The 10,099-nt window shown below is 47.3% G+C and overlaps 1 protein-coding gene across 2 annotated transcripts in view; it reads left to right on the top strand.

The window, feature by feature from the left end:
• LOC124011519 overlaps positions 1 to 5,494 on the top strand; it is a 47,419-nt gene extending 41,925 nt beyond the window's left edge. For both annotated transcript variants that reach the window (XM_046324962.1, XM_046324961.1), the window contains exons 16-17: positions 1 to 736; positions 966 to 5,494. The exon at positions 1 to 736 is cut by the window's left edge and continues 368 nt beyond it. In XM_046324962.1, the coding sequence (XP_046180918.1) occupies positions 1 to 736; positions 966 to 2,542 (2,313 nt within the window). In that variant the 3' untranslated portion in view covers positions 2,543 to 5,494. The remainder of the gene's footprint in view (positions 737 to 965) is intronic.
• Positions 5,495 to 10,099: the final 4,605 nt, after the last annotated feature.

The following is a 10,099-nucleotide window of genomic DNA, read 5'->3' as shown; positions in this document are numbered from 1 at the left end:
AGCTTCTCCAGCCTGTCCAGTGGCTCTTTGAGTGCTGCCTTGGAGGAAAGCGGTGTCGCAGCCAGGGGAGAGGACCCAGCCGAGGCCTCCTCTCGTGTGGACGTCCTGCGTGAGGACAGCCCCTCTCGCCGGTCCAAACAGCCGACTCGGGGGATCGCCACACTGGATGTCCACCATCCATTCCTCCTGGAGGTCACAGCTCCCTCTCCACAGCGCCAGAGAGAGGGCGCCGCCGGCAGCACGGCCTCCGCACCCGTACGCCCCACCAACCTGAGTTACCGTAGCAACGATAGCTCGTGTCTTTGCTTCGCCGAGCTTTCTCAAGGCAGCTACCTCCCTAGCCCCCCCGAGGCCACCAGCGACGAGGAGGAGACGGAGGAATTTGAGGATGACGATGATGATGAGGAACTGAGACGGCTCTCTAAGATACCCAGTCAGCTAGACCTGCGCCTCATCAACAAGATCTGCGCCCGGTCTAACAAAACTGCTTCCAACAACAAGTTAGACATCCCCAGAATCATTCCCAACCTCACCTCCTGTGAAAAGAGGACTGTTTGTAGCTCCGCCCACAAAGGGGAGGAGCGTCTATCAATTCACTCTGGAGATTCCGAGGCTTTCCTAACGCCGTCCCCTAATCCTCCTCCTCCTATTGCTAGGGAAAGTGCTTCGGAGTCAGATGAGGAGTTCTTCGATGCCCAGGAGCGGTTCACTCCTCCAGTTCCTTCTGATGGTACAGGTGGGTTGTTGACATGACCTTCACTGACAGACTAACTGTTTAAATGTGTTAAAGTTTTATTTCTGTCACCCTATTAACACCCCTGTCGCTCTCTCTCTCTCTCTCTCTCTCTCTCTCTCTCTCTCTCTCTCTCTCTCTCTCTCTCTCTCTCTCTCTCTCTCTCTCTCTCTCTCTCTCTCTCTCTCTCTCTCTCTCTCTCTCTCTCTCTCTCTCTCTCTCTCTCTCTCAGAAAACAGTTTGGATGCGGCTGACAATAAGAGGCACAGTAAACGCTGGACTGGCACAGGGAACGGACTGCCAGTGGTACCAGAGATGGAGCCTCCCTCACCCCTCAAAAAGAAGCACTCCTCCCCTGACCACAAGAAACAGCAGGAGACCCAACGAGACCCAAAGCCCCACTCAAACCAGGCTTCCACTCAGAGGGTTGATGCCAAGACCAAGCCTCCACCATTGGCCCCCAAGCCCCAGCTACCCATAAAACCTGAACTGGCCCCCAAGCCCCAGGTGGGCCCCGAGAGGTCTCCCCAGCGCGGCGGTCCATACTCCCATTGTAACGGAGATGCTGGTGGGGGCCATGCGGGCCTGCTGGAGGTAGACACCATGGAACCAGACACCATGGAGTTTAAATCAGTCACCTCGGGAGCGGGGGGGCCACCACTCGCCTCCCCCCTCATCACGGCGGTACGGAAGAGCCAGCAACCCCTTGCCGGTCCACAGGGTGTGGAGAACGGGCCTAAGATAGAGAACAGTTCTCAGCAAGAGAACGGTTCTAAGAACGGGACTCATCACGTGCTTCCTAAGGACCGTGTTCTGGTAACTGCTGACAACAGGAGAGCTGATGTTGAAACTAAAACAAACAGGGTTACCCTGCTGAAGGGAGAGGTCAGAACGGGGGTTGGGGTGGACCTCGCGAAAAAGCTGCCAAGCCTGTCCCCCATTCCACATTCTGCTTCAGGAGATGAGATCAGGTTGAGCCTGGCCACCCCTCCACCAGTCTCTCCCAAACACTCCCCTCCTTCTCTCCATCCCCTATCAGTCCTCCCCATCCCGGTCTCACCAAATGAGAAAGAGGGGACGTGTCCGCCGAGCGGCCTCCACCCCTGGGTTAGTTGCAACGGGAGCAATCAGACCGGGAGGAGGGTCTCTCTGAGTCACGAGAACTTGTCGCCCAAAAATACAGACGCCCCCCTCAGCCTGACCACCTCTTTCACCACCTCCTCTAAAGGGACAGCGGGAGACCCAGAGAGCACAGGAAGGTCAGGGTCAGACCTGAGGGTCAGTTCTTCCAGCCTGGGGGGCCGTCTGCCTACCTCAGCCCTGAGAGGGAGGATCCAGGCCCTGCCCTGGTACATGACCCGCTCGCAGGAGATCCTGGGCACCCTGGACCACCCTTCCACTTGCTCCGTCAACGAGGATGTCACGTCTGGGTACGGCTCCGGTCTGTCAGTCAGCGGAGCCTCTGAGGTCAGCAAGGTCACTGCCCAGGCACCAGTTGGTGAGACTGCAGGGGGAAAAGGGAAGAAGGAAGTGGTGGAGGATGGAGCCGAGGTTGTCATAGCAACCATCAAAGAGTTCCAGGAAGTGACTCCGCGTGCGAAGGAGGCCAACGGGAATAACGGGTCGCACCTCAACCTGACCCTGAGAGAAAACGGCGCACACGTCTCAGAACCCTACGGATTCCTGGGGTCCTGCAAGTCGGAGCAGCCTCAGTCCAGACCCCACTCAGAGGTGGGGTTAGGGGGGCGGTTCAGGCCCGCCCCTAGAGGGGGACTCTCTGGAGCACACCCCTCCTCCGGCCCACCGTGAGGCGTGCGGCTGCCGCACCGTCTACGCCAACTGCTTCAGCGGTGACGTGGAGGACGGCTGTGGCTTCGACGAGGAGCTCACCATCTACGAGTTCTCCAAACGCACGCGCTCCAAACCAGCCCATTTTACACCCCTGGCCTCCCCCCACCTCCCCCATCCCCTCCCCCGTCATCCTGTCCCTGCTGAGAGACACCCCTCGCCCCCTCTCCACCCTCTCCACCACCTCCTCAGAGCTCAGCCCACTCCTGTCCCGCCCTGTCTCCCCCACTCCCCCCATCGGCTCCCTGCGTTCCCTCACCAACAAGCACTATGGGGGGCTGAAAGGGGGCTTCGTCTCCCTGAGACAGGACATCAATCAGCTCCTACTGGTCCTGGCTGGGCCACCACCATCATCAGAACCCTCCAAAACAGATCAGGATGAGGGTGGAGAAGGGGGACCCACCCCAACCCAAGAAGAGGGTCCAACCGCGTGCTGTGGAGGTGCAAGTCCTCCGCCCATGACGGAGCCTGAGAGGAATTTACTCCAGGCGGAGGCACGGCGGTTGGCAACAGGGTGCCAACGTGCCACGCGTGTGGGCTGGGCTCCAGAGGAGGCACTTCGTTCCTTATCCAACAGTTTCAGTGCCCTGGTGCAGCTCTCCGCAGCCTGCCTGAGAACACACCCCTGTCCTGGATGTGACGTCTGCCGCAACGGGGGTCAGATCCAGAGCACTGATGATGATGGGGGCCAGGAGGAGGCTCTGGACAAGCTGAAGGAGATCGTAGGGCTGTACAGGGAGTTTGTTGGGGCTGTGGAGACTGCTGGAGCCGGGTCTGTGTCCAGCAGTGGGACGGGGTCTGGGGATGGACAGGGAGAGGGCGAAGGGGTGAGGCTACTGGCCAAACGGTGCACGGTGCTCATCTCTTCCGTCTTTTCGCTAACACAGTTGTTCAGGGCTCACTCGCCGGACTTGCCAGGTCACACGCCTCTCAACTTTTGACCTCTGAACTTTTAAAACTCCTTCTTGCTACCAGGACTAAGGTGATGCAGTACAGTACATACACACCTGTACAGTAAGTGCCATGCACACACACACACACACACACACAGACCTACCAAACACATAAATGATGAAAATAACCTCTTCCACTGACTGCCATTACTGCTAGGTCTCCTGATGGACTCATCTGGACTATGCATTTGTACATAGGTATTTTATAACTAACTATCTATCTTCTTATTGTATACTGTATGTATGAATTATGTATGATCGTATTTATGTATGTATTCATTTCTATGACTGTTTGCGCCATGGTCCTTGCTGGTGTAAGACCTTATTGATGTTGTGGTTTCTTCTACCTCCCTTCACCTTCTGTTTCTCCTCTGGGCTGGTGTCTGCTTTAGCTGCTTCAATGATTCTTCCTCCTCTGGGCTGGTGTCTGCTTTAGCTGCTTCAATGATTCTTCCTCCTCTGGGCTGGTGTCTGTTTTAGCTGCTTCAATGATTCTTCCTCCTCTGGGCTGGTGTCTGCTTTAGCTGCTTCAATGATTCTTCCTCCTCTGGGCTGGTGTCTGCTTTAGCTGCTTCAATGATTCTTCCTCCTCTGGGCTGGTGTCTGCTTTAGCTGCTTCAATGATTCTTCCTCCTCTGGGCTGGTGTCTGCTTTAGCTGCTTCAATGATTCTTCCTCCTCTGGGCTGGTGTCTGCTTTAGCTGCTTCAATGATTCTTCCTCCTCTGGGCTGGTGTCTGCTTTAGCTGCTTCAATGATTCTTCCTCCTCTGGGCTAGTGTCTGCTTTAGCTGCTTCAATGATTCTTCCTCCTCTGGGCTGGTGTCTGCTTTAGCTGCTTCAATGATTCTTCCTCCTCTGGGCTGGTGTCTGCTTTAGCTGCTTCAATGATTCTTCGGATCCAGTTAAAGGTGCAATCTGTAACTTATATGTTTCTATTGGGAACTCTAGGAAAAAGTTCAACTAGCATGTTATGTTAAATAGTCAAACACAACACAAACTTTTACATTCGCAAAGACCCACCCCTTCCGTTTACAATCAAATGAAAGGGGAGCACTATTGGCCGTAAAATAAATAAACAGATTGCACCTTTAAGAAGAGAAATGAACCATGTGAAAGCGATCTATTTCTGTTCCATTCCTGGCTCCTGACTGACTACTTGTGTGCGAATGCTTGAATGGAGAAAACACTCAATAACCCAAACGCTTATATGCAGTAATTATACAGTATATCAACTTTGAATCCAAAGGATACATATATTTTTCTGGGGTGCATAGCGTGGATGGGGGAATAGTGGAAAGGATATTCATTTGGTATTTTGTAAAAAGGTTTTGACACGGCACAAGGAAGGCTGACTGTTAAAACCTACTAAATGTAGCATCGATCCAAAGGCATTTAACACTGATCCACAATTTGTACTATTTTACTACTTGCCCATGTTTAGCTCTGCAGACAGGCGGACTGACTGATTCGGTTTGTACCAGACCCGTAGATAGATATACATCTATGTTTGTGTTAGTTTGAGTCTATCTGTCCTTCCTTGGTTTAATGCTATGCAAACATAACCACTACTTCCCTGTTCTCCCACATATCATTCTCTGTTACATTTGTGTTAACATTAAAGACAAGAATACCTGCATATGTTTTATAGTCTTTGTTCCTGGAAATACAGAGAGGGCTTCCATGTATTATACTGGAGTGTCTGGACTATGATTACAGGTATGTTCAGGATTGCAATGTTCTGCAACATTGCACGTAATCGGATGCAACATATCTCAGCAGTGGCTTCTAACCTGATGTGTTGTGGGTAAAATGCAGAGCTGTTCTGTGACTTGGAAACTGTTCACAACTCACTGATCCTGGACAGAGCCCCGGTCAAGAGTCTGTAAACATATTCAATCTGAACTTTGACTAAATAAATGGGTGTTTTGCCTTTCGTTTGATGAGACACACAGCTATTTGATTGACGCTATCATTCTCCTCCTTTTTGTTCAAGCTAAACACAGATTTGCCTGTAGCATCAGATTCAAACAAGTTCCAATAATAAGTATTTAAGAGTATCGACACTACAGTTGAAGTCGGAAGTTTACATACACTTAGGTTGGAGTCATTAAAACTCGTTTTTCAACCACTCCACACATTTCTTGTTAACAAACTATAGTTTTGGCAAGTCGGTTAGGACATCTACTTTGTTCATCACACAAGTAATTTTTCCAACAACTGTTTACAGACAGATTACTTAATTTACAATTCACTGTATCACAATTCCAGTGGGTCAGAAGTTTACATACACTAAATTGACTGTGCCTTTAAACAGCTTGGAAAATTCCAGAAAAGTATGTAATGGCTTTAGAAGCTTCTGATAGGCTAAAGGACATAATTTGAGTCAATTGGAGGTGTACCTGTGGATGTATTTCAAGGCCTACATTCAAACTCAGTGCCTCTGCTTGACATCATGAGAAAATCAAAAGAAATCAGCCAAGACCTCAGATAAAAATTGTAGACCTCCACAAGTCTGGATCATTCTTGGGAACAAACACCTGAATGTACCACGTTCATCTGTACAAACAATAGTACGCAAGTATAAACACCATGGGACCACGCAGCCATCATACCTCTCAGGAAGGAGATGCGTTATGTCTCCTAGAGATGAACGTACTTTGGTGCGAAAAGTGCAAATCAATCCCAGAACAACAGCAATGGACCTTGTGAAGAAGCTGGAGGAAACAGGTACAAAAGTATCTATATCCACAGTAAAACGAGTCCTATATCGACATAACCTGAAAGGCAGCTCAGCAAGGAAGAAGCCACTGCTCCAAACCCCTCATAAAAAAGCCAGACTACGGTTTGCAACTGCACATGGGGAGGCTTGCAAGCCGAAGAACACCATCCCAACCGTGGGATGCACAGGGGTGACAGCATCATGTTGTGGGTGTGCTTTGCTGCAGTAGGGACTGGTGCATTTCACAAAATAGATGGCGTCATGAGGAAGGAAATTCTGTGGATATATTGAAGCAACATCTCAAGCGATCAGTCCGGAAGTTAAAGCTTGGCCGCAAATGGGCCTTCCAAATGGACAATGACCCCAAGCATTTTTCCCGCCGTTTTTCCTATTTTGTTGCATTACAACCTGTAATTTAAATTGATTTTTATTTGGATTTCATGTAATCGACATACACAAAATAGTCCAAATTGGTGAAGTGAGATGAAAAAAATACTTGTTTCTAAAAATAAAAATAAACATTTTAAAGGAAAAGTGGTGCATGTATATGCTATGCTATAAATCCCCTAATTAAGATCTGGTGCAACCAATTACCTTCGGAAGTCACATAATTAGTTTAATAAAGTTCACCTGTGTGCAATCTAAGTGTCACATGATCTCAGTATATATACACCTGTCCTGAAAGCCCCCAGAGTCTGCAACACCACTAGGCAAGGGACACCACCAAGCAAGCGGCACCACGAAGACCAAGGAGCCAAAATGGTCAGGGACAAAGTTGTGGAGAAGTAGAGATCAGGGTTGGGTTATAAAAAAATATCTGAAACTTTGAACATCCCATGGATAGGGGTTAGAGTGGTTAGAGCGTTGGACTAGTAACCGAAAGGTTGCAAGATCAAATCCCCAAGCTGAAAGGTAAAAATATGTCGTTCTGCCCCTGAACAAGGCAGTTAACCCACTGTTCCTAGGCCATCATTGAAAATAAGAATTTGTTCATAACTGACTTGCCTAGTTAAATAAAGGTAAAATTAAAAAATGATAATAAAATGGAAAGAATATGGCACCACAACAAACCTGCCAAGAGAGGGCCTCCCATCAAAACCCACAGACTAGACAAGGAGGGCATTAATCAGATAGGCAACAAAGAGACCAAGGATAACCCCGAAGGAGCTGCAAAGCTCCACAGCGGAGACATACCCCAAGATACTTGCATCTGTAAATTGCAGCAAAATTTCACTCTACAAAGTATCGACTTTGGGGGGGGGTGAATTTTTGCACGCACAAGTTTGAATGTTTTTTGTCTTAATTCTTGTTTGTTTCAAAATACAAATATTTTGTATCTTCAAAGTGGTAGGCATGTTGTGTAAATCAAATGACACAAACTCCCCCAAAATCTATTTGAATTCCAGGTTGTAAGGCAACAAAATAGGAAAAATGCCAAGGGGGTGAATACTTTCGCAAGCCACTGTAACTATCTCGATGCTTTGGCTCAGCTTGGTTTATCCAAAGTGCTGCCCACTAATTGGCTCACCGACATGACTTAGGAACAGAAATGTTGACCTGATATTGAACCCTGGGGTAAATATTTGTAGCAGTACTTGTGAACAGGGCTTGTCACAATACTGAGCTTTCTTCCATCATCCCTTTAACATGAGTCATCACTTACCAAGAATGACTGTGTGAGAAAAAACAATATAGTGGAAACTAAGCAAGCTAATGAAAATCCACCTCTGAATATGTGTAAAAGTCACACTGCACTTTATTACTTAGTCCTGATTAGTGAACACCCATAGAAAGACAAAAGGCCTTTCAGTAGCAATCTACAGGGGGAAGCCCTAGCTGAACTGCCTGGGGCACGTCTGTGCCTTCTGCCCGGTCCATCTCTCTCTCCAGACCAAAGTCCCCATGTCACATTGCCCTTAATCTGATCGTTATCTTCCAACGTCTGATTTCTTAATAACCCAGCAATCCGATCAAGGCCCTCACATAGCCCTGTGGCTTGGCTTGACAGTTGTCCTCATTTCCCCAGTCGCATGCTGTACCAGTAAGATTGTTTGGTTGGTGTTACCATTTCGGGTGAGGGCTAATGTCTTGTGGACATATTCTGCCTGTAAATGGAAGTGACATACTGTCGCGAGAATTTTACTTCTGGGTAGTGGAGATTAGGGGAATGGCAAAATGTTTCTTGCCCTGAAATTGCCATAATACCATAACATGTAGACATACCCTTTATTGTGTTAATTAGAGATATATGGACATACAATGAAAGTGTGTTTTGAGTAGTATGCATGGAAAAACGTCCTGTGTAGTTTGTCAATAGGGATTAGTTGGTCGTTCCGGTAAGAACAAGGTGAATAGTAACAGTGAGTAATGACTGAACCGAAAATGGAAGATCTGAAGCTCAAGTTCACAATGGTAATGTTGACTCACTCACACCCAAATGATGACACACATCTATACACAACGGTTTTAGAAGCATTTCTAGAAAACCTTCATATAAAACGTGGGTGTCTTCTTATAAAAAATGTTATTTTTCTAAATTGTTAATTACACTACATGACCAAAAGTATGTGGACCCGTGCTCATCGACCTTCTCATTCTAAAATCATGGGTATTAATATGGAGTTGCTCCCCTCCTTTTCTTCTACAACAGCCTCCACTCTTCTGGGAAGGCTTTCCACTAGATGTTGGAACATTGCTGAAGGGACTTGCTTCTATTCAGCCACAAGAGCATCTGGGAGGTCAGGCACTGGTGTTGGGCGATTAGGCATGGCTCATAGTCGGCGTTCCAATTCATCCCAATGGTGTTCAATGGGGTTGAGGTCAGGGCTTTGTGCAGGCCAGTCAGGTTCTTCCACACCGATCTCGACAAACCATTTCTGTATGAACCTCACTTTGTGCATGGGGGCACTGCCAGATGGTAGTGTGATTCATCACTCCAGAGAACGCGTTTCCACTGCTCCAGAGTCCAACAGTGGCAAGCTTTACACCACTCCAGCTGACACTTGGCATTGCGCATGGTAATCTTAGGCTTGTGTGCAGCTAATCAGCCATAGAAACCCATTTCATGAAGCTCCCGACAAACAGTTCTTGTGCTGACATTGCTTCTAGAGGCAGTTATTCCACATTTTGTTGTGTTACAGCCTGAATTCAAATTTGATTAAATAATGTTTTTTTTTCTCACCCATCTACACACAATTCCCCATAATGACAAATTAAAAACATGTTTTTTGGACATTTCTGCAAATTGATTGAAAATTAAATACAAACATATTTAATTTACATAAGTATTCACACCCCTGAGTCAATACATGGGAGTCTTTCTAGGTAGGTTTCTAAGGGCTTTGCACACCTGGATTGTACACTATTTGAATTATTATTTTCTAAATTCTTCAAGCTCTGTCAAATTGGTTATTAATCATTGCTAGATAACCATTTTAGTCTTGCCATAGAATTTCTAGCAGATTGAAGTGAAAACTAACTCAGCCAACATTCAGTTTTTTTTGGTAAGCAAATCCAGTGTAGATTTGGCCTTGTATTTTAGGTTATTGTCCTGCTGAAAGGTGAATTAATCTCCCAGTGTCTGGTGGAAATCAGACTGAGCCAGGTTTTCCTCTGGGATTTTGCCTGTGCTTAGCTCCATTCTGTTTATTTCTATCCTGAAAATCCCAGTCCTGAACAATTGCAAGCATAACCATAACATGATGCAGCCACCACTATGCTTGAAAATATGGAGAATGGTACTCAGTAATAATGTGTTGTATTGGATTTGCCCCAAACAGAACACTTTGTATTCAGGACAAAAGATCATTGCTTTGCCACATTTTTAAAAGTATGACTTTAATTGCC

This window comes from Oncorhynchus gorbuscha, linkage group LG23 (assembly GCF_021184085.1).
Source record: "Oncorhynchus gorbuscha isolate QuinsamMale2020 ecotype Even-year linkage group LG23, OgorEven_v1.0, whole genome shotgun sequence".
Lineage (NCBI taxonomy): Eukaryota > Metazoa > Chordata > Actinopteri > Salmoniformes > Salmonidae > Oncorhynchus > Oncorhynchus gorbuscha.
The sequence above is the reverse complement of the archived record's forward strand: the minus strand, read 5'-3'. Positions and strand labels throughout refer to the sequence as shown.